The sequence below is a fragment of the Oncorhynchus mykiss genome, chromosome 2 (assembly GCF_057628025.1).
Source record: "Oncorhynchus mykiss isolate SJ-2025 chromosome 2, ASM5762802v1, whole genome shotgun sequence".
Lineage (NCBI taxonomy): Eukaryota > Metazoa > Chordata > Actinopteri > Salmoniformes > Salmonidae > Oncorhynchus > Oncorhynchus mykiss.
Window position 1 is genome coordinate 94742128 of NC_143023.1, and position 23696 is coordinate 94765823.

Sequence of the window (23696 nt, forward strand, 5' to 3'; positions counted from 1 at the left end):
GTAGAGATGGGTCTGTTTTATTTATTTAGCCTCATCAGAGTGAGTGGCTGTGCTGAACAACGGAAAGAGGGAGGGGGGGGGGGGGGTACTCAGCTGCCTTTTGGAGAGAGGACATCGAATGGCTCGACGCATATAAAGAGTATCGCATCTCTCTACACAGCGCGGCCTGGGTAGGAGAGCGGCGCTTCCACACTACAGTAACGGCATCACACACACACACACACACACACACACACACACATCCTGTGAGGGAAGAGGGCTGCACTCTGCAGTAGCAGCATAAAACAACATTATGTAGGTCAGAGACGCTGCAGTGCTCCACTTCTGTGTGTTTTTGTGCGCTTGCTCTGTGCTCCCAGCTCAGAGAAACTGACAGGATGGAACGCCACTGGCGGTCTACTGGGGCGGAAGGATGAGAATTTTCTCCCACCATCCCCTCTCTCTCTCTCTCTCTCTCTCTCTCGTTCTCTATCGCCCCCCCTCTCTCTTGTTCTCTCTTGCCCCCCCCCTCTCTCTCGTTCTCCCCCCCCCCCCCCCCCCCCCCCCCCCTCTCGTCGTTCTCTCTCGGCCCCCCTCTCTCTCGTTCTCTCTCGCCCGTTCTCTGTGCCATTGTGTGTACTGTACTTGCCTTTTTAAATGTGTATTCGCAGCACTTCACACTGATGTAATGGAGTGCTGTTCTCTGTTAGTGTGGGTGGACGGTACAGTGGCCCTCTACCACTGATCAGTGATCCTGACCGACAGCTAGCCCCTTGGTCTCCTGCTCTCTGCCCTTTCTGTGACGGGACAGTCGTCATGTGTATCAACTGTAGCCTTCACCCTCGGCCCTGTTGCTTTATCTAGTCCATCTGCCAGCTAGGAGCCACTGCCTGTCCTTTGCCTGATGTACTGTATGTTCAACCGTGGTGCTGAAAATAACGTGGCACGTGTTCGTAACGTGTGGCGCGGTGCGCGCCGTGTTCGTAACGTGTGGCGCGGTGCGCGCCGTGTTCGTAACGTGTGGCGCGGTGCGCGCCGTGTTCGTAACGTGTGGCGCGGTGCGCGCCGTGTTCGGAACGTGTGGCGCGCCGTGCTTTGTGCGAGTTACGTTACTGGTCTCTCATTGAGTTCTGTTTTTCTCTCCTCTCCTCCTCCCCGCCCCCCTTCTCTCCTCTAGGATGCTGTTTTGTAACGTTTTATACCAGAAAAGCTGCCCTGGAGGCCCAGAATGCATTGCACAACATAAAGACCTTAACTGGGGTGAGTAAGCAGGAAGTGTGTGTGTGTGTGTTAGGGGTAACCACAAACGAGCAAGATTTCTGGCTCTCACAGACCTGTAACTTCTTCTTTAAGAGGCTCCTCTGTCCTCCACTCGTTACCTGTATTAATGGCACCTGTTTGAACTTGTTATCAGTATAAAAGACACCTGGCCACAACCTCAAATAGTCACACTCCAAACTCCACTATGGCCAAGACCAAAGAGCTGACAAAATTGTAGACCTGCACCAGGCTGGGAAGACTGCAGATTCAATAGATAAGCAGCTTGGTTTGAAGAAATCAACTGTGGGAGCAATTATTAGGAAATGGAAGACATACAAGACCACTGATAATCTCCCTCGATCTGGGGCTCCACGCAAGATCTCACCCCGTGGGGTCAAAATGATCACAAGAATGGTGAGCAAAAATCCCAGAACCACACGGGGGACCTAGTGAATGACCTGCAGAGAGCTGGGACCAAAGTAACAAAGCCTACCATCAGTAACACACTACGCCGCCAGGGACTCAAATCCTGCAGTGCCAGACGTGTCCCCCTGCTTAAGCCAGTACATGTCCAGGCCCATCTGGAGTTTGCTAGAGAGCATTTGGATGATCCAGAAGTAGATTGGGAGAATGTCATTTGGTCAGATGAAACCAAAATATAACTTTTTGGTAAAAACTCGACTCGTCGTGTTTGGAGGACAAAGAATGCTGAGTTGCATCCAAAGAACACCATACCTACTGTGAAGCATGGGGGTGGAAACATCATGCTGTTTTTCTGCAAAGGGACGAGGACGACTGATCCGTGTAAAGGAAAGAATGAATGGGGACATGTATCGTGAGATTTTGAGTGTAAAACCTCCTTCCATCAGCAAGGGCATTGAAGATGAAATGTGGCTGGGTCTTTCAGCATGACAATGATCCCAAACACACCGCCCGGGCAACGAAGGAGTGGCTTCGTAAGAAGCATTTCAAGGTCCTGGAGTGGCCTAGCCAGTCTCCAGATCTCAACCCCATAGAAAATCTTTGGAGGGAGTTGAAAGTCCGTGTTTCCCAGCAACAGCCCCAAAACATCACTGCTCTAGAGGAGATCTGCATGGAGGAATGGGCCAAAATACCAGCAACAGTGTGTGAAAACCTTGTGAAGACTTACAGAAAATGTTTGACCTCGGTCATTGCCAACAAAGGGTATATAACAAAGTATTGAGATAAACTTTTGTTATTGACCAAATACTTATTTTCCACCATAATTTGCAAATAAATTCATTAAAAATCGTACAATGTGATTTTCTGGATTTTGTTTCTCATTTTGTCTGTCATAGCTGAAGTGTACCTATGATGAAAATTACAGGCCTCTCTACTCTTTTTAAGTGGGAGAACTTGCACAATTGGTGGCTGACTAAATACTTTTTGTGTGTGTATTAATTAAAAAAATAAATTGTGGAATGGAAAAAATATATATATTTTTTTCCATTCCATGAGTTGTCAATGTATTCATTGACACGAGTGCTCCAAACGAAACACAATCTTGAGTAAGGACACGCGCCTGATCACACAGGGAAGTGGGCCTAGGCTACCCGGCCTGCACACAAATGTTGACCAATAATGTGCCCATTCAGGTTTATGATACGTTTTCTGGCTTGTCTTAAGTTCTTGACGCACCCATCCCTTTAGCGGGATCATTTTCATCAACACCCGCTGAATTTCAGCGCTTCAAATTAAATTACTAAAAATATTACATTTTCATGAAATCACAATTCAATATAGCAAAACACAGCTTAGTTTTGTTGTTAATCCACCTGGCGTGTCAGATTTCAATACAGCTTTTTGGCGAAAGCACAACAAGCGTTTATGTAAGAACATCTCTCTCAGTAGACAAAATATTACAAACAGCTAGCAGCTAAGTAGATTGGTCACAAAAGTCAGAAAAGCAATAGATTAAATCGCTTACCTTTGATCTTCGGATGTTTGCACTCACGAGTCTCCCAGTTACACAAATGTTCCTTTTGTTCCATAATTATTATTTTTATATCCAAAATACCTCTTTGTTTGGCGCGTTATGTTCAGAAATCCACAGGCTCGAGCGGTCACGACAACGCAGACAAATTCCAAATAGTATCCGTAATGTCCACAGAAACATGTCAAACGTTTTTTATAATCAATCCTCAGGTTGTCTTTAAAATATATAATTGATAATATATCAACCGGGACTGTCGCTTTTTCAATAGGAGAGGGACAGACAATGGCTGCCCCACTCTGTTGCGCAAGCAACACTGCTGCTGGTACCCCGTCATCCTTTGATGCGGTGTGGTCTTTCTCGCATAGTTTCAGGCTTTTATTTTGAAAAATATGTCTAAAGGCTGACACCTTGAGGAAGCCATAGAAAAAGGAATCTGGTTGATATCCCTTTAAATGGAGGCAAGGCATCCAATGGAACAGAGAGCTTTCAGGAAAAACATCACTTCCTGGTTTGATTTTCCTCAGGTTTTCACCTGCAATATCAGTTCTATTAAACTCACAGACAATATTTTGACAGTTTGGAAACTTTAGTGTTTTCTATCCTAATCTGACAATTATATGCATATTCTAGTTTCTGGACCTGAGAAATGGGTACGTTTTCTTTTTGCCAAAAACTAAAATCCTGCCCCCTACCCTCAATAAGTTAACTCGCCTTCACTGTGCAGGTTCTCCAAAGTAATATTTTTCTTCGCCTCCAACATCAAGTAAACAAAGTCTGTTTTCACATCCATTGAGAATGATAATAGTTCCTTAAGGCTTAAGACAACATCTGCTGAAATGGCAGAGTGCGAAATTCAAAAATATTTTTGGGAAATATTTAACTTCCATACATTCACGAGGGTAATACACCAACTTAAAGCGTAACCTCTTGTTCATCTAGCCATCGCTCAGCCAGCCAGTCATGCTGCTCCTTGCCTCAGCCAGCCAGTCATGCTGCTCCTTGCCTCAGCCAGCCAGTCATGCTGCTCCTTGCCTCAGCCAGCCAGTCATGCTGCTCCTTGCCTCAGCCAGCCAGTCATGCTGCTCCTTGCCTCAGCCAGCCAGTCATGCTGCTCCTTGCCTCAGCCAGCCAGTCATGCTGCTCCTTGCCTCAGCCAGCCAGTCATGCTGCTCCTTGCCTCAGCCAGCCAGTCATGCTGCTCCTTGCCTCAGCCAGCCAGTCATGCTGCTCCTTGCCTCAGCCAGCCAGTCATGCTGCTCCTTGCCTCAGCCAGCCAGTCATGCTGCTCCTTGCCTCAGCCAGCCAGTCATGCTGCTCCTTGCCTCAGCCAGCCAGTCATGCTGCTCCTTGCCTCAGCCAGCCAGTCATGCGGCTCCTTGCCTCAGCCAGCCAGTCATGCGGCTCCTTGCCTCAGCCAGCCAGTCATGCGGCTCCTTGCCTCAGCCAGCCAGTCATGCGGCTCCTTGCCTCAGCCAGCCAGTCATGCGGCTCCTTGCCTCAGCCAGCCAGTCATGCTGCTCCTGGCATTGACTGGAGTCCCATGGCGCGTCAGTGGAAAAGCTTGCGTCCCTGTCGGTCGCTAGACCTGGGTTCAAATACTATTTAAAACAATTTCAAATAGTTGAGCTGTTCTTGAGCTTGTTGCAATGGAACCAACCTGCAAAACCTGTCCTGGCCACCCATTTTGGCCCGCTGGGCAGGATAATGGAAATGCTCAGTTATTTGAAAGATTTCAAATAGTATTTGAATGCAGGTAGGCCTGCCTGTCGCACTGACTCTGTGCCTTCCTCTTCTTGGTGAGTGACGCCGGTCCTCATACTGAGAGGGCCATCTGTCGATTTATCTTAGTTCCCTTTCCTCTCGCATGACTGTCTTTTTGTTTTTATCATGAGTTCTCAAGCGAGGGAGTAAAATTGTCATCAATACACAGCAAACACATTTTTAAACTTAAAGCCCGGACATCTTTCTCATGGTTCACTTCTCTAGAAAAATAACACATTTCATACAGCCAGCCTAGCCTCCCTTGTGTGTTTTGCTTTGATATTGAAAGCTTTGCTCGAGTAAGATATCCAATCCATTTCCCATGACAACTAATAAACTTAACTTTGAAACCTTGCAACCTCACTCATATTTCTATTCCCCTTAGTTAAAATTTACTCACTATGATATATATATATATATTCCTTCAATTCCCTTTCCTGCTGTCTCTGGGCCAACATAGCAGGTGTAGATTGCTAATCCAAGAGGCTAACTCTTCAGATCCACTTCTCCCACAGCGTATTGGAGGATCTAATGGAAATGCCAGGGGAAATAAGTTGCAGGTGGAAATATGTAATTTGGAGACTGATTGGATTTTCTTGTTGTCTTCTTGTTGGAAGCTTGAGCTATGGCGCTCATTTTTTGGAGAGTGTTAGCAATGCTAGTGGAAATGGATGGTGTTTTAGTTAGCGTTCCATTCACTTTAAATGCCAGTAAACATTTTTTAGAAGCAGACCAGAGGAGACCAACACTTGTGAAGTGAAATGAATCCTGAACGGATGTTCACATTCCCTAGATAGCCCCGGTCAAAATAGAAATTGGATCTGAGGATTTGAGCCCCACCTCTAGCCAGTGGACATATCCACTTCCATAGCTGACTGGAGTGTTGGAGATGATGGGGTTGGAGAGCGAACAATGGAGACATGGTGGAAGAAAAGAACGAGGGGAAATAAACCGGCAAGAGGGCAACATGGGTTGTTTCTAAATTCCCAGTCTCACCTTCCCTTCATCTGTACTGTTTGGGAAAGACTTGACAAACCCTGTGAAAACAATATGACGGAATCAAGCTCATTGTTAGGCTGGCTTTCACCTGACCAGATCAGTTCCGGTGAAGAGGGAGGCTGGGAGAGGACAGGTTTTTAAACAACTGAGAGCCAAGGAGGAATCGTCAGCCAAGCAGCACCTGCTCTGTTCGTCGTTGGGAACTAACGGTTGTTGGCGCTGTTGTGATTGTGGTGACAGGCGTGTTGATGGCGTGATGATGGCGTGATAAACATGTTTCTTCCGTGTTCTCTTCCCAGATGCATCATCCCATCCAGATGAAACCCGCCGACAGCGAGAAAACAAACGGTGAGTGACATCACCGCAGATACGCCGTGGCACTGGCTGAAGTGTGTAAGCAAAACACGACTTCTGACCGGGTAAATAGAGTGGGGCCTGTGGCTCAAATAGGACCCTATTCCTTATGTGCACTGCACTACTTATGACCAGGGCCCATAGGGAATAAATAGGTAATAGGTTTCTATTTGGGGGGGGGGCAACCTGAGAACAGAACACAGCTAAAAAAAATATATATATATATTTAAGTCCCCTTTATTTAAAAAAAACTTTTTTTTTTTTAAATAAAGGGGACTTAAATATATATATATATATATATATATTTTTAATACAAATAAAATATGTATTTGTGTGTTGTACAATGACCGGTGTCTGTGCAGAGATGAACAGTGTGTTTTTCAGTTTAGTTCAATTATTATATCAACGATTGTTTTACATCTCCATTTCAGCGGTGGAAGACAGGAAACTCTTTATCGGAATGGTGACGAAGAAATACGGCGAGAATGAGGTTCGGCTGATGTTCTCTGCTTTCGGCCAGATAGAGGAATGCCGAATTCTCCGTGGACCCGACGGTCTGAGCAGAGGTGGGTTGTGGGTAACTCCGGGGTGTCACTCTCCACGCTTCCTTTTTTATACCAAGTGGTCCTGTGTTCAGTGAACGAGTTGGTAAGAGTGTGGGGATATTAACACCCAGAGGTCTTGGGTTCAATTCCCGGGCAAAGGAAACATCAATGCACGTAGTCAAAATATATGCATGTCAAATGTACTGCAATGTACTTTGGGTACAAATCTGATTGGTTAGGTATAATGGTAGTGGCTTCCTCTTTAAATGCCCCCCCGTACCACCAGGGCCGTACCCCCCCCCCCCCCCCCCCGCAGAGTGAGGGGGCCGCACCACCGCCTATAACAATAGTCCCGGCCGTCGCCATGGCAACCCCTAGCTGCTGGTGTTCTGGGCCGGGCTCAGCTGGCAGGCAGGACACACACACACACACACACACACACACAGAGAGTACTGCACCGCCCCCACTATGCTCCACAAAGGATGGGATTACTCCTGTCTGTCTGTGCCGCAGAAGACGCCATAAAAGCCAATGAGCTGAAAGCAGAGCAGAACATGCAGAGCTCAAACTGTCACTGCACCCTGTGGCTAGATGGTAGCCATGTTGAGTGTCTGTCATTGTAGCATGGATGTTGCCATGCCATTATTTTTTTTATTTTTTATACACAGATCTATTAATTTACGTCATCCCTATCCGTTATCACATTCACCCTCTCACCACATTAACGTCGTCCCATCCTCAGCTTCTCTTAATTGTGATATAATACGTCTGTTACTGTTACGTTACTGTGCTCATGTGATTGTTGTTGTTGACTGTCGTCGTCGTCTCTTCCATGTACTAACCAGTGAGAGCGGTCCCTTCTGTCGGTGTGCTTGGAGTGCCGTTCATTCTGCTATGGTGTAACTGTAATATGTAATGTTTCATAACGACGTGTCCAAATACTTTTTTTTTTTTGTGTGTGTGTGTGTGTGTCTGGTTTTGTTTCTTCTTTGTCCCTCCCTCCCCCTCTTGTTCCCTCTCCCTTCCCCCTTACAGGCTGTGCGTTTATCACATTTTCTACCAGGGCTCAGGCTGCGAATGCAATCAAATCCCTGCATCATTCTCAGACAATGGAGGTACTGTACCCCTCAGCACATATTTACCTTAAAAAAAAATCTGTTTTAGAGGAAGCCTAATGAATCCATAATGTCCCACAAAATATTATTGATAATGTGACTGGTCATGTTGCAAAGCACCATGCAATCTCTTAGATAAGTATTTACCAAGGTTTTACATGGTAGAACATTAGCCCTCCCCTCTATCGAATAGGGCGTTTTAACTGAAATGTAGGCTACCTTATTAAGAGTATTTGTCCCACTAAATCTGTTCAAAATAGGGGCCGGTATTCCTGTTGAGTCAGTTCAGTGCTTAGGAACTGGAGCAGAAGTATTGTGACGGTCAACATGTCAGCTGCTCCCTAGTGAAGCGTCCAACCGATCCCTAATTAGGAACAACTCATTAAATCTAGCTCATCTCTGGGCCTCAGAGATTAGAACTAGGCTCTTCTAATGGTGGCAGCCTTAGGGTTGCTGTGAAATTCTGGAACCCTTTTTAAAATTCCCATGTTTTCTAGAAATCACAGTTGAAGGGGTTTCCCTTTTGATTCTGAATATCCTCTGACTGGGATTTTTGGGGACTTTGGGAACATTTCCAGGAATTTTACAACCCTGGTTGTCCCTTTACAGTATGTTACCCCCTGGTGCTATTGGAGCTGCTACTAGTGTAGAAAGTCATATTCCCGATCAAGCCTGGTCCCCTCATCTGGCACTCTAACACAGATACCTTCCGCATGTCTACGTCTGGTCTCTCCAGTGATACGTCAATATCTGGCTTGTAATGTCTGTCCGTTACAGAGGAACGCAGTGCTGTCTTATGTATGCCTTTTGTTGTGACAAAATGTTTTATCTAGTTATGTCTTGACTTGAAAGTACACACGTGTGTGAGAAGTTGACTCTCCTCCGCCTCAGTCCCTCTCGTTTAGCCCAATAGTCATTTTGAGCCATATTCTTCAGTGTTCCAAAGTGTAATTGTCTGTCTGTGAACACGATCCCTTCCTGGGTCTGTGTCTGTCTGTGAACACGATCCCTTCCTGGGTCTGTGTCTGTCTGTGAACACGATCCCTTCCTGGGTCTGTGTCTGTCTGTGAACACGATCCCTTCCTGGGTCTGTGTCTGTCTGTGAACACGATCCCTTCCTGGGTCTGTGTCTGTCTGTGAACACGATCCCTTCCTGGGTCTGTGTCTGTCTGTGAACACGATCCCTTCCTGGGTCTGTGTCTGTCTGTGAACACGATCCCTTCCTGGGTCTGTGTCTGTCTGTGAACACGATCCCTTCCTGGGTCTGTGTCTGTCTGTGAACACGATCCCTTCCTGGGTCTGTGTCTGTCTGTGAACACGATCCCTTCCTGGGTCTGTGTCTGTCTGTGAACACGAGCCCTTCCTGGGTCTGTCTGTGGAATGTTGCCTGGCTTTGTCATGCATGGCAGTGTTCCATCTCTGTTTTACTATTTGAATGCAACATTTTGGCAACTTATTTAAATAACTATATTTCAGATTACCATAGGATGTAGTCCATCCCCTAAAATGGATTCCTGACAAATGGCCTTGCAGATTTTACTCTGTTATAGTGATGGTGTTTCTGGATGTGGATTTCACTGGGTGACATCTACCCCCCCCCCCCCCCCACAGGGCTGCACTTCTCCCATGGTGTGTAAGTTTGCGGACACTCAGAGGGACAAGGAACAGCGGCGCCTGCAGCAGCAGATGGCCCAACAGATGCAGCAGCTCAACAGCGCCTCCACCTGGGGAAATCTGGCAGGGTTGGGAGGCCTCACGCCACAGTACTTAGCCGTAAGTACACCTTAACTTCTTGTGACTCTCAAACCCGGATCCGGGAGCGTAATCATAGCCTCAAACTAATTAGCATAACGCAGCGGACACACATCTTCCTACAAAATCTTCCTATTCATGAAAATCACAAATGAAATATATTGAGACACAGTTTAGCCTTTTAATCACACTGTCATCTCAGATTTTCAAAATATGCTTTACAGCCAACGCTAGACAAGCATTTGTGTAAGTTTATCATGGCATAATGCTATGCTAGGCTCTGCTGGCAGCAGGCAACATTTTCACGAAAATAAGAAAAGCAATCAAATTAAATCATTTACCTTTGATGAGCTTTGGATGTTTTCACTCAGGAGACTCCCAGTTAGATAGCAAATGTTCCTTTTTTCCATAAAGATTATTTTTGTAGGCGAAATAGCTCCCGTTTGTTCGTCACGTTTGACTGAGAAATCGACCGGAAAATGCGGTCACTACAATGCCAAACTTTTTTCCAAATTAGCTCCATAATATCGACAAACATGGCAAACGTTGTTTAGAATCAATCCTCAAGGTGTTTTTCACATATCTATTCGATAATATATCCGTCGGGACAATTGGTTTCTCATAAGAAGCGATTGGAAAAATGGCTACCTCGGTACTTTACGCAAGATTTTCTGCGGGAGCCATCATGTGACCACTTGCTAAATGTGGTCCCTTACGGCTATTCTGCAACATAAATGCGTAAAAAGACGTCACAATGCTGTAGACACCTTGGGGAATACGTAGAAAGCGTAAGCTCATTCGTAGCCCATATAAGGAGTCATTGGCATGAAGCGGTTTTAAAAAATGCGGCACTTCCTGATTGGATTTTTATCTGGGTTTCGCCTGTAACATCAGTTCTGTTGCACTCACAGACAATATCTTTTCAGTTTTGGAAACGTCAGTGTTTTCTATCCAAAGCTGTCAATTATATATAGTCTTGTCGTGACAAAATATCCCGTTTTAAAACGGGAACGTTTTTTTATCCAAAAATGTAAATACTGCCCCCTAGTCGTAAAAGGTTAATACCAGGTTTGGGGTCAATTCAGAAAGTAAACCACATTTTCCTCATTGAAAAAAGCATTGAGGAGAATTGGAATTTCAGTGTACTTCCTGAATTGAAATGGAATTGATCCCGATCCCAACACTGCTTAATACTCCGTAGTACACTATATTAACAGCCAGTGGAAGTGGAGGGCGCCAAATTCAAAACAACAAAAATGGCATAATTAAAATTCCTCAAGCATACAAGTATTGTACACCATTTTAAAGATAAAATTCTCGTTAATCCATCCACAGTGTCTAATTTCAAAAAGGATTTACAGCGAAAGCACCCCAAACGATTGTTAGGTCACCACCAAGCCACAGAAAAACACAGCGATTTTTTTTTTTTTCCCAGCCAAAGAGAAGAGTCATAAAAAGCAGAAATAGATAGCCTTTGATCTTCATCAGATGACGCATAGGACTTCATGTTACAAAATACATGTATTTTTTGTTTAAGTTCTTATTTGTATTTAAAACAATCTGAGTTTACATTGGCGCGTTATGTTCAGTAGTTCTAAAACATGCGGGGATATTGCAGAGAGCCACATCAATTTACAGAAATACTCATCATAAACATTGATAAAGCTACGACTATTATACATGGAACTGTGTCAAATAAAAAATAAACTTTACGGAGAAAGCAAACCATGCAATAATCTGAGTACAGCATTCAGACAACAAAGCAGCCAAAAAGATACCTGCCATATTGGGTAGTCAACATTACTCAGAAATAGCATTTTAAATATTCACTTACCTTTGATCTTCATCAGAATGCACTCCCAGGAATTCCAGTTCCACCATAAATGTTTTGATTTGTTCGATAATGTCCATCCGTTATGTCCAAATATCTTCTTTTGTTAGGGCGTTTGGTAAACAAATCCAAAAGCGCGTTCAGGTCTCGCCGAATGTCAGACGAAAAGTTCAAAAAGTTCCCGTAGAAACATGCCAACCTAAGTATGGAATCAATCTTTATGATGTTTTTAACATAAAACTTAATTAATGTTCCAACCGGACAATTCCTTTGTCTGTACAAATGAAGTGGAACGTAGCTACCTTTCACGTGAGCGCGCCAGACCGAGGCTGTGGCACTCTGCCAGACCACTCACTCAAAGAGCCCTTATGAGCCCCTCCTTTAGAGTCGAATACTCAAAACAGGTTCTAAATACTGTTGACATCTAGTGGAATCCTTGGGAAGTGACATAACTAATATCACCCTGTATCTTCAATGGGGGCTGAGTTGAAAAACTACAAGCCTCAGATTTCCCACTTCCTGGTTGGATTTTTCTCATGTTTTTGCCTGCCATATAGGAGTTCTGTTATACACAGACATCATTCAAACAGTTTTAGAAACTTCAGAGTTTTCTATCCAATACTAATAATAATATGCAAATATTAGCATCTGGGACAGTCTGAGGCAGTTCACTCCGGGCACGCTATTCATCCAAAAGTGGAAATGCTGCACCCTATCCCAAAAAGGTTAACCTGGGAGGCCTCACGCCGCAATACCTGACAGTAAATGTAAACCATCAACATACTTTTTAATTAATATACACACATTTTTATCATTGTTGGAAAGCATGGCATTGATGTAATGGACTCCTTCTCATTTTGTTTTTCCCCGGGTTCTTGTCATCTCTCCTAGCCTTACTTCTTAAACCGTATTTGAGGAGAAGATCCGAGGGCCCTCTCGGACCTTCTCCTCCAGTGAGTTTTTTAAGGAGAGAGGACGCGAGGAATCACAAAGCCTGAACTAATTGAGAAAGTGCACAAGTCTCTCCTTTGCTCTATTGTTCTAGAACTTTCTTTCGTTTTGTTTTACAGTTGCTTCAACAGGCGACGGCTACCAGCAACCAGAGTACTTTTGGCAACCAGAGTACTTTTGGCAACCAGAGTACTTTTGGCAACCAGAGTTTTGGTAACCAGAGTAGTTTTGGTGGCATGCAGAGACTAGGAGGTGAGTTGCTCACTGTTCCTGTTCATGTCCCCCCATAACTTCAACCCACTTGCAGAAACAGACAACTGTATGTAAAATAACCTTCTGACTCAGCACTTCACTCCCACATAGTTTCACAAACACTGACATCACATTACCCTTGAATGAGATCATTGTTGGGAAGATTAATCAGAGTAGCTATTGTAGGAGACATAAGTCTGCTGGGGGACAAACTTAAAGGGTTGAATATCAAAAACTTTTGGAGTGCCTCAAGGCAGTGTGCTAGGGTCACTTGTTTTCCTGTTATATGTCAATAATATGAAGTCTGCTTGTTGTTGCCATGTTCTTCTGGTCTCCCATAAGGACAGCTGATGCAGCTCCATTTCCCCCTCTTGGTTGTCATTGCAAATAGGAATCTGTTCTTAGTTATATTTATCAAGGTATAGCCGTTATCTCTCCTCCCATGATCCAGCCATGTTAGCTGATCATGACAATAGTACTTTTTATAATGACGATGTTAATAATACACTTCCCCGCTCTGTCTCCTCTTCCAGGTGTGAACCAGCTGCAGCTGCAGAACCTGGCCACATTAGCAGCTGCCGCCTCTGCGGCCCAAAACTCAGGCGGCTCCACCAACACCCTGTCAGCCAACGGCGCTTTAGGTAATCTCTATAACTCAGGTAAATATGGTACACCACTTTCCTCTTTACGTCCGGGTTCAAACCCTTTCTCTCATGACTTTTGTCATTTTCAAAAGTCGCCAGACCCCCGAAAGATTACAGCTACAAGTCTCTTCGTCTTGCCTGGGTTCTGTCCTCCAGCGGATGGTCGGGGGGCTGTAACATAGTGATAAATAATTTGTACACGTCGATCCAAAACGGATATAGTATTTGACAAAAACAGAATAATTTCCAACCTTCATTACATTTGGGATACGATCAGATATGCCTCTTTAGTTATGCGGGAGTACTTCAACTGATTTCCTCAAATAAAATAACTTTAAGCTGATTTCCTGGTGATTATTAGTCTTCTGTCCAACAACGGAAATGATAATAAAATAAAAATTGTCCGACCCAAATAAAATCACCAGGCTTGCCTATTGAGGAGCCCTGCTATACGCAGTGGTTTATTTGCTTTTTGTTGTCTTTAACTCACATAGTCGGAAATAAATTAATCAGTTGAGTTGATCGATTTAGTTTTTTGAGTCTCGGTTTACCTACTTGGGTGATCTCTCCCCAGCAGCAGGCCAGACGGCAGGTTCCAGCGCGGGTGCAGCCATGAACACCCTGGCCTCTCTGGGACTGACCCAGGGCCTTGGCGGCGGTCTGACGGGCGCCTCCATGGGCCTCAACAACCTCAACGCCCTCACTGGGGGGGTCAGCGGTGAGTATGCCCTCAGTGAGTACCGCACAACAAAAAAAAAGAACCAAAAAAAAGAGACTTTACTACCTTTTCTTCAACCCTTTTGTTTTCTATCTTTCAAATCATACCTTCATTCTGTTGATGTTCTTCAGGTATCTGGTTGGTTTCATGGACACAGATTGCCTGGTCCTGGCTTTGGAGAATCTCCATAAATTGTCCAGGACTAGGCTAGTGTCTGGGAACCTAGCCACTATAGTCCTCATTGAATCTGAAATGTTTGACTACATGTATGGTAGGCCTCGGACCATACCGGTATTGCAACAATTATTTTCCCCCATGGAAAACCTGAAGCAGACCACTCTTTGGTCGTTTTAAAAAAAAAAACCTACTGTTCTATTAGCTTGGAGAATAAATGCATGTGACTGGATGACAACATAATGATGTTTGTTTCCAACATTAGGGCTTTTAATCTAAAGAAGTGAAATCTGCTTCGTGTTTTGTTTCCTTGCCACGATAGTAAAGGTTATCACGATACTGGTATCGTTCCGGCCCTACTGTACGGTAGAGAGGACTGTAGGTGTCGAAGCCTCTCTGGCTGTTGAATTCACTTGCGTGGATGTAATCTATATTTTTTGGAATTGTCGAATAAATTTTATGTTTCCGTCTACTGTGTTAGGTATGGCTGCTATGAACGGGGGCCTGGGGGCCTCGATGGCTAATGGCTCTGGAGCGAGTTCCATGGATGCCCTGACCCAGGCTTACTCAGGGATGCAGCAGTACACTGCGTCCGCCCTGCCTTCCCTCTACAGCCAGTCCCTGCTGCAGGGTGCAGCAGGCGGGAGCCAGAAGGAGGGTGGGTCTCAGGCCACACACCAATTACCAATATTGTTTCGATCCTGTGTGTCAACTAGTCTCTTGTCAGCCCATATGGTTGATTGAGGTTATTGGATATGATAAAAAAAATTACATTGTGGTCATTTAGCAGACATTGTTATCCAGAGCAATTTATAAGTAGTGAGTACTTACATTTTCATACTGTCTTTTGGTCTTTTGTACTGATTGAGTATTGGAAAGATTTTAAATACTGTTTTGAACCCAGGTTGGTGTGATGGCCACGTTGGTGTTTCTTGATCTGTAAAAACTTTTCTTCCGTTGACCTTAGTCTACCTTTCTCACATCTCTCTCTTTCCATCACTTCCCACAGGTCCTGAGGGGGCTAACCTGTTCATCTATCACCTGCCCCAGGAGTTCGGAGACCAGGATGTCCTTCAGATGTTCATGCCTTTCGGAAACGTTGTCTCTGCCAAAGTCTTCATTGACAAACAGACCAATCTGAGCAAGTGCTTCGGTACGTATGCTCGTCTTCTACCCCCTAAACATGAGCAAGGAGATGGCCATCGTAAAATAATTTGTTGCTCCAATTCAATTCCAATTCTAAAATGCATAGATCAATGTTTTATGGCTTACCACAAACTTCTCTCTCGCCAACTTGCTTTTTTTGCATGGTTGGTTATATACGAAATCTAACTTTTTTTTAATGGCTGTTTTACTAGTATTCTCCATTCCTCAGGGTTCGTCAGCTACGTCAATCTAGTATTTATCTTTCCCTCATCCATTCCTCAGGGTTCGTCAGCTACGTCAATCTAGTATTTATCTTTCCCTCATCCATTCCTCAGGGTTCGTCAGCTACGACAATCTAGTATTTATCTTTCCCTCATCCCTTCCTCAGGGTTCGTCAGCTATGTCAATCTAGTATTTATCTTTCCCTCATCCCTTCCTCAGGGTTCGTCAGCTACGACAATCCAGTGTCGGCGCAGGCCGCCATCCAGGCCATGAACGGCTTCCAGATCGGCATGAAGAGGCTCAAGGTGCAGCTGAAGCGCTCCAAGAATGACAGCAAACCCTACTGATCGTACCCAGGGCAGGGGCCTTCCCCCTGGCTCTGTGTTAGCACTGCTAGGGTAAGTCTAAGTCTGCCCAACCAGCTAGCCAACCCACGACTAGAGCCCGAGGCCATCCGATCAACACAGCAGAGACTTATTTCACTGGGGTGTGGCTGAATGGTGCTGTTGGTGTCACACCGACTCTCACCGCTTGCGTCGCCAATTTATTATTCTCTTAAGTTACGATCTTATCTCTCTACGCGTTTAGTACACCATCCATTCCTTACAGTTTCATGTCATTTTTAAAAGTCGTATAAAGTTTTTTTTAAATTTTTTTATTGATATATTTATAGCTATCAATGGAGCCAATGTTCAAGGGGGTCCTCTGTGTCGACTGCTATAAGAGGGAGCATCAGATTTAATTATTTCCATACCATTTCATTACCTCTACAAAGTTTTTTTTTTTTTTTTAAATACAGGTCGACTAAGGATCAGACACGCTTGTTACTGTCAAAGCTCTTGGTCTTCATTCTGTCGCATTGATCTGTATGTGTCATTCTGTCGCATTGATCTGTGTGTGAAGCTCCCTTTTATGTTCTCTCTCTGCTTCCATCTTTTTCTCTCTTTCTCAATCTAATCCATGTCAAGCTGCTGGGGCTACCTCTGCTCTCCTCTCTCTCAACTTCTTCCAATCATTCCATCCATCTGTCCAAGTCTTCCCTAAAGGGACTGACTGGTTGGAGATGGATCAGTGTATGTCTTAGTCTACCATACATCTAGTAATGTCATTTCCTGTGTCAAACCTGTGTATTGTTCTGTGTGTGGGGAAAGCTTGTTCCTGATTTGCAGTTATGTTATGTGGTGACTGGCAGTTGGTTGATTGTGCCTCGTGGTTGAAAGGTTATTGTGCTGTGGCTCTGTCTAACTTCTCTTTCTCTCCTCTCTTTCTCTCTCCTCTCTACATCTCTCTCTCTCCGTGTTTTTTCTTCCCTTTTTTTAGAACAAATCTTCATGCCTGTTTGCTCATCGTTAGCCTAGCATGTCCTCATGGTGTTGAAAACCGACTCCAAACTCCTCTTCCTCCCGGCTACTCCTCCTCATCCTCCCACCATTGTCTCTAAAGCTCGCCTGACCAATAGGCTACCTGGGCACACACCCCGCTGACCTTTGACCTATGACATTTGACCTTAGCTCAACATGATTGGGTGTATCCAAAATGGCACCCTGCTCCCTATATGGTTGCACTGTTTCTGCCCAGAGCCTTTTTGACCAGTGCAAGTTACTGCACTTTATAGGGAAGAGGCTGCCATTTTGGAAACATAGCTGTTTTTTTGCATGCTACTTCGTTTTTCTTTGTTCCTGTATAAAATGTGAGGGGAGGTCGGTCAAGCAAAATCAATGTGAAATCTTACCTGAGCTCATTTCATTTAAAAAAAAAAATACTTTGTTTTTGTACATTTTCTGCAAATGCGCAAAAAAAAAAAAAAACTTGTTTTAAAAGCCTGTGGGATTGTTATTTTTGTTGTTTTGTAATTTGCTTGTTTCTGTTGCTTGTTTCTTTTTTTTTTTTACCTCTTCTCTCTCAGTATAAAGTTCACTTGAAAGTTTGAATACAGGGACTAGCACAGCGATGTGCTACTTTGTGCCATTAGCAATATGTCTGCTTCTGAAACAACAAAATAATGCTGTGTCCAAAATGGCACCCCCGTCTCCTATGTAGTTCACTACCTTTTACCCGGGCCTTGAGCTCTAGTCAAAATTAGTGCACTATGTAGGGAACAGGGTACCATTTTGGACCGCACCCTAAGACCACTCGACTCGCAACACTTATAAAAACTAGTCTGAATATCAACCAGAATTGCCCCTCAGTGCTCTGTTAGGTTTTTCACATTTTCAATTGTCACCAAGGCTGTTTAAAAAAATATAAAAAAAGACTCTTGGCTTTCATTTAATGATTATGTATTTGCCTATTTTTGTTTTATAATTTTTTTCAAAAATATTTGACGGCACAACGGAGGTAGATTTGCTCTTGACTACTAGGGGAAATTACTACCTACTACGAGTCTGAACTTTTTTTTAGAAATGATTCACAAATAGACAATCTGTGGTTTAAATGCACACTTAGATTACCTATATTTTATACCATTGAATCTATAGAAGTTTAAAGCTAAGTAAAACAGAAACCCAGGTTAACTTTGGGGTTCTTTTTGTAGATTATGTTGTAATGTCATAGGGTCTAAGTGTATATGTTTTTAAATGGGTTGGGGTGGGGGGGGTCAACAACACAGCCTTTCAAAAAAAGAAAACTCGTTACTAGCGGTGATGTAATTGATACTTACACGTGTTGTCAGAATTCCTTTCTGGGTTATTTGCTATTTTTAACCTCTGCAACTTTTTGTTCAGTTGAGTAGATTGTCATTGTCTCATCTTGGGGAATATATATATATGACTAAATTTGTTTTTTTCCTACATTAACAGAAAATAGTTTAAATTTAGTGTTAAATTCTCATGGTCGTGAGATTTTTTTTTTTTTTTGAATTTCTTGTTGATGATTTCATAAATGGATGTTTTTGCTTATGGATGCCTCATATTGCAAGATAATGTCTGTTACCACAGAAGACAGACGGGGTGTTTTTGTTTAAAGTGCCCATGTGTCAAACTCGCAGTCTATTTTTTATTTTTTTTATTTTGAACTTTCTTACAATATGCTTTCATGTGAGTGCCCAATTTCTCAACACACACTTTGTTCTGTGACAGTAAGAACACTGGGAGCCCCTGAACGTGAAATCACACAGGGGAATTTTTATTAGATCTCACACACACACACACACACACACACAACGTATTTGTTAGTGATAAGATAGTTGAAATCCAACATTTAAAAAAATAGAAAATTCCTTTAATCTTAACCGGTCACACAGAATCTGTGTTAACACTGTTGAACCCCCCCCCTCCCACACCAAAAGTGTTGGTTTACACAAGCATTCCATGTTTCGGCATAAAGTTTACTACTCAGAACAGAAGTGTCTTTATTGGGTTGATAATGGACCAGCCTACTTTCTGTTAGTTGTACTGCAGAGATGATGGGACAGCTCAAATCATTTACATCCAGCCCCCAAAGAAAAGTTCCCCCAAAAATATGCGTACCTGGTCCCATATTCACAAAGCGTCTAGGATCAGGTTCCACCTGTTCGTGTGATCTTATTCATTATATGATACAAGCTCTACAGCTGATCCTAAATCGGCACACCTACTCTACGGCGCTTTATGAATGCGACCCAGAAGGCGCTAAACAAGGGTCGTCAACTCAGGGTCCTTCGTGTTTGAGATTCAGCTCTGTGTGGAAGATGCCAAGCACTGCCTACGGTGTCGTTTTCTCAACAGACTTGGGATTAACAAGCCACAAAATGCATTTTTCATTTTTTTTTCATTTTTTTTTTTTTAAACTTGCAAATCACCCAAGATGGCACCAGTTTGTTGTTTTTTTAGCTTGAAAGTTCTAGCAGCACTTGAGAAGTTTCGAAGTGTTTGTTGAATGGTAGCGATTTGGTTTTGTCTGTTTATAAGCAGAAATATTGGAGGCAATGTAAACTACTTTTTTTTTTTTTTTTTGCAAATCTGTTTAGTTTTTTTGAAGCATGGGTTGGTGGCACTTCCCAGAACTACCAAGGTACCACTAATAAACATTATTTTATGTTGAATAAGATGGGGAATGTGCTTTTTGCAGTGAGTTTTTCTATCCCAATATACAACACTCAGTGCCATATATCTAGAAACTGCCTACACAGATGCTATTAGGCCATGGTTTAGGGACTAGAGATTACTGCAGTTAGGAACGCTCAGTTTGCTTTTCTTATAATATACATACCAGTGTGTCATTAAGGCTAAATCACCCGCTGTGTTTTTTCACTTTGTGATGTTATTGCTTGAACTGGTACGTGATTGTACTGAATTTTAACACATTGGCAAGTCATTTTGTGAATATTATCATACATTGAACAACCCAAACCTTTTTTTTTTTTTTTTGAAGACAAATCATCCTGTTAGTGAGTGGACAAAGTTGAGTGCTTTGCGGTACAGTCACAGACAATGTATTGCTATAATATGAATGCCTAGTTGTCGGGTAAAATGGTAAAGTTACTGTATATTGATTTATTGATTTATAGAATAGTAATCCTTTTCACGTTAACCAAAACCTGGGTAGTGTCGCATTATTAACATTGACTATATAACAGTTTGTTAAACAATTTGGTATGTAGGCTACAACAAACTGTTAACAAATGCTAGTAAATATTTTAATTGATTATAATGGGTAGTTATACAACTGTATTGTAAAGTGTTACCGTAAATGTTGAAATATAAGCACAATATAAATCACATGGGTCAGGGTATAGGAACTAGAAACTCCCACTTCGGGGGCTTCCGTCACAACCATTTTTTTTTTAGGACTAATTCCAAATGTCAGCCTATTCCCTGCGTAGTGCACTACTTTTGACCAGGGCCCATTAATCTGGTCAAAAGTAGTGCACTATGTAAGGAATAGGGTGCCCCTTAGGACTTTTCTCAGTATCTCTATCACTGGTCACCGTTTTTTCTATTCTCATACTCTGAAGTGCTGTTTGACAAAGTGTGGTAGCTTTGCATCGCTTAGATATTGTCATGGTCAAAAATCTCTGTCCTTTTTTTTCCCTCTCTGTACCGTTTTTTTTTTCCCCTTATCTGATGATTAAATAATTGATAGGACTTCATGTTCTTCTCCACATAAATTATTTGATAGATGTTTGTTGTCTTGAGAAAAGCCAAAGTTGCGGTCCATCTTCATGTTGATCTGTAAAACATTTACAGTAGTGATTTTGTTTTTAATTCAACTTTTGAAATTTGGGTGGGATTTGAAAAAAAAAAAATGGAAAAAAAAAATGACAAACTGGCTCTTTCCAATTTCTACAATACTGGTTGTGCATATGTATTTTGTACCAGTGAAGCTTTTTTAATATTGGGAATAATTAAAGAAAAAAATATATATTGGAAAAAAAAAATGTCTGTCCTCTCTAAGGCCCTCGCCTTGAATGTGCTAGTCTTGAGTTTGGCTTCTTGGTGGTTGTCAGTGATAACATTTCTGATAATTTTTTTTTTTTTTTTGTTTCTTAAATAAATAACCTTTAATTTTGATTTAATTACCTTGCTTTCTACATGTTCCTCACTTCGTTATTGTTTCTATATTGGGGGGTGGGGGGGGTGGGGATCCTCTAAAATCGTGGTCAGTTTCATGTTAGTGCTGTGCTCTGTCCACATGGTTATTATAAATGACCATCTGGGCTTATTATAGACAACTTGTATGGATAGATAAATGTCTTAGTTTAATATTTGTTTAGTTTCTGGGCTTTTTCCTTTTACCTGTTGGTAGATATTTCAATTTCCCATAGAAGCAGTGGTGTGTAGTTGGAAATCAGTCAATGTTTTATTTGGTAAATGTTTGTTCATGTGTGGTGTGTTTCTTTGCCTCTGTCTCCAAAATTAAACCATTTTTCCCTAATATTCAATGTGTCTGTGTGTTGTGTAGTCCCAGTGCCTGTCCAGTGATGTGACAACATTTACAAACTCCCCAGTGTCTGTCTTCCTAACTTGTTTCTATCCATTGTCCTTCTCTTTGCTTATTTATTTTGTTTCTAAGCATTTGCTGATTTTTTTTTACTATTTTTTTTTATCATTTGAGTTTACTGCTATATTATTACTAATATACAGTAGCCTATGGACATAACGTATTTGTGGGGCCGTGAGTGATTGTGTGTTCTGTTTTTGTTCAAAAAGAAGCCCTGCAGGTGAAGTACTCCCATCGTCTGAGGATGCCACCAAATATCTTGGTATTCAAGATGTTTACAAACTACTGAACTGCAAGAACCTTTAAGTACTACTGAATAAAGGGCAATGAACAACGGATGTACCCTTTGCCCACACACTATTGGACAAGGCTATTGTGTTTAGACCTTTAGACTATGCTTAGAAAGACCCATAGGCAGGCATGTGTTGTGTGGTCATCATGGGTACACATGACTATTTTAAAACAAGTTATTGTAGATCATGATGACTGCACTGAAGTGGCCATTTCACAGGGCCCCCCAAAAAATATATATAAAAAAAATGGGACCAAATGGGGTTAATGTCTAAAAGTACACATTTCTAAACTTTTATTACATTCTGATTGTGTTCGGTTACTAATAGGTTTATATAGTATCATGAATGTAAATTAGCTGCTTTGTGGTGGAACTGGCTACGAAGTAACCATTTAAGCAGCGAAATAACAGTTTATATAATAAAACATAATGAATGGTAAAACGCTGGTTTTGCCCAATGCAATGTGTAGATGGCACTAGGCTACATGCTATGTTTGTTGGAATGGTTATTTCACAAACTGTAGGCTAATACACAGTCAAACTATAGCTACTCAATTTCCTGTGAGCTGCAGTAGGCCTACTGTCGGTGGTTAGATATGGTGATTGCTGTCACGGTGCAGCTCTAGTGGCTACTTCAAATAAAATAAAAACGTATTTCCATAAATGTAGGCTAGGTAATTCATGAATTCCCTTTGGTCAGGACATTGAACTCCACACACACTGTCAGTGAGAGAGCGTGTTCTGACATAGTAGGTCTAACCTCTTTAATTACAAATATTTCTTAGATTTGCTCAGCAGTGGCTTCCTGCTGTAGTCTTTTTGCCTTTCATGAAAGTCCATTTGGATTTGTTTGTGAACTTTATGCCAAGTTTCTCAAATGAGATTCCTTCAGCTTAACTGAAGACCTGGAAAAAGAGCTGAATAAAGACAGTCAATATTACACCGGCATTATAAACCAGACACGATCAAGCTTATTACACTATAAACCAGACACGATCAAGCTTATTACACTATAAACCAGACACGATCAAGCTTATTACACTATAAACCAGACACGATCAAGCTTATTACACTATAAACCAGACACGATCAAGCTTATTACACTATAAACCAGACACGATCAAGCTTATTACACTATAAACCAGACACGATCAAGCTTATTACACTATAAACCAGACACGATCAAGCTTATTACACTATAAACCAGACACGATCAAGCTTATTACACTATAAACCAGACACGATCAAGCTTATTATACTATAAACCAGACACGATCAAGCTTATTACACTATAAACCAGACACGATCAAGCTTATTATACTATAAACCAGACACGATCAAGCTTATTACACTATAAACCAGACACGATCAAGCTTATTACATAATAAACCAGACACGATCAAGCTTATTATACTATAAACCAGACACGATCAAGCTTATTACACTATAAACCAGACACGATCAAGCTTATTATACTATAAACCAGACACGATCAAGCTTATTATACTATAAACCAGACACGATCAAGCTTATTACATAATAAACCAGACACGATCAAGCTTATTATACTATAAACCAGACACGATCAAGCTTATTACACTATAAACCAGACACGATCAAGCTTATTACACTATAAACCAGACACGATCAAGCTTATTACACTGTTTGATTTACCTTCTTCTCGGCTTCGTTGCTCTGGTTCCAAAATTAGAATGTCCATCGGCCTGTCCGCCTGCTGTGGAACTGCTTGAAAAGATTGTCCCCGGTTCCCACGTCTTCAACTCTCAAACGCCACAGATGTATCCACATCCACAGAAATGTTTGT

At 42.4% G+C, this 23696-nt stretch overlaps 1 protein-coding gene across 39 annotated transcripts in view; it reads left to right on the forward strand.

Moving 5' to 3' along the window:
• The window catches only part of LOC110500292 (CUGBP Elav-like family member 2), a 54663-nt gene extending 33148 nt beyond the window's left edge, over window positions 1-21515 (forward strand). For 3 of the 39 annotated variants that reach the window (XR_016489532.1, XR_016489557.1, XR_016489625.1), the window contains exons 3-14: window positions 1157-1239; window positions 6256-6304; window positions 6742-6876; window positions 7891-7970; window positions 9582-9743; window positions 12624-12756; window positions 13290-13415; window positions 13975-14133; window positions 14774-14950; window positions 15302-15445; window positions 15880-16058; window positions 16981-21515. Coding sequence is in view for 15 of the 39 variants with exons in the window: in XM_090213201.1 (XP_090069327.1) it covers window positions 1157-1239; window positions 6256-6304; window positions 6742-6876; window positions 7891-7970; window positions 9582-9743; window positions 12624-12756; window positions 13290-13415; window positions 13975-14133; window positions 14774-14950; window positions 15302-15445; window positions 15880-16007 (1376 nt within the window). In the remaining 24 variants the exon portion in view is untranslated. The other 36 variants (XR_016489543.1, XR_016489573.1, XR_016489630.1 and 33 more) reach the window with 16 other exon arrangements.
• Window positions 21516-23696: the final 2181 nt, after the last annotated feature.